General features: G+C 46.7%; 1 protein-coding gene across 1 annotated transcript; it reads right to left on the reverse strand.

Moving 5' to 3' along the window:
- Positions 1-208: 208 nt before the first annotated feature.
- LOC149229276 ((R,S)-reticuline 7-O-methyltransferase-like) lies at positions 209-848 on the reverse strand. Its single transcript, XM_089380996.1, has 2 exons — positions 359-848; positions 209-309 (listed from the first exon to the last, which is right to left on the reverse strand). The coding sequence occupies exons 1-2, from the start codon at positions 846-848 to the stop codon at positions 209-211; spliced, it is 591 nt and encodes a 196-aa protein (XP_089237122.1).
- Between the last annotated feature and the right edge of the window lie 253 nt (positions 849-1101).

Consider the following 1101-nt stretch of genomic DNA (forward strand, 5'->3'; position numbering starts at 1 on the left):
TCTTCGTGAATAGCAGCCATGATGATAACCTTCACCGCATGCATTATCATTTGTTTTCCTCACCAAGAAAATACATCAAATAATCATTTCTATCTGCATGCATGAACAAATTTTCTACTAAGAAAACATGTAATTTAAACATTCTCTTGCTGCACATAAACAAAGAATATTACACGAGGTCAACTTATCTTTCTATCCTTCGACACCCTCAACGCCATAGCGCATGCTGAGGTCCTGGAAGCGATTTCCTATTGCTGGGATTAGTAAGGTGTTCCTCCACAATCATGGATATGGCCGATCCCGTTCCTCCTGCAACGTCCACCACCGTTTTTATATTCTTAAACCCATCATCATAAACCTTCCATCACAGTTTCGTGCAGACGCTGCAATCCTTCCCAGGGGACCTTACTGGTCGCTGAGAACACCAGCGGCACGCACGAATATTCATTCTCCGCTGTTAGCAGCTTGGAAAGGGCAGTGAGGCCATATCTGTATCGCTTAAACTCTGCAGCTTCCCCAGCGTGTGAGGTCTCAGTGAAAACATGGTAGGAAGCCAAATATCTGAGAAGGCGAAATAGGTATTCCAAGTGAGGTGCCTTCATATTCATATTCGAGTTGCAGGGCGTGGATGTTGCAATGTGGGCGGCGATAACCTCCACAGAGAGAGAGCTACCTTCACCTCCACTGTGGGTGGTGATAATGTCGGGAATGTTGAGGTTAACGGTGGCCTTCAACGCCAAGGGCTTCACCAGAGAGAAGATCATGTCATAGAGTTGGAGTTGAGGCAAGGAAGAAGTATCTATTTGGAGGGCGGCATTTGGAGCAGAAGCAGCAGCAGATTCACCCATGGCTGCCCGGTGACTGGGTGTTGCAGGGATTATGGAGGTGAAGGGGAGGGCGTACGGCTAAAATCCATATGTTTCCCCGACAAGTAGAAGCATTCCCATCTCCCCTGCACTGGGCAAAACCAAACATCTTATCACTCAATTGATAACCACCATCAATGAAGCGTTAAGGTCCCGACTTTAATGATAACCACCTCCTTTTATTAGCGCCCCCCCAACCAACACAAGGCTTCCCATTAATAATAATCCGCAGCAT

Source organism: Pinus tabuliformis, chromosome J (assembly GCF_031772625.1).
Source record: "Pinus tabuliformis cultivar Carrire ecotype Pingquan chromosome J, CPIR1, whole genome shotgun sequence".
Taxonomy (NCBI): domain Eukaryota; kingdom Viridiplantae; phylum Streptophyta; class Pinopsida; order Pinales; family Pinaceae; genus Pinus; species Pinus tabuliformis.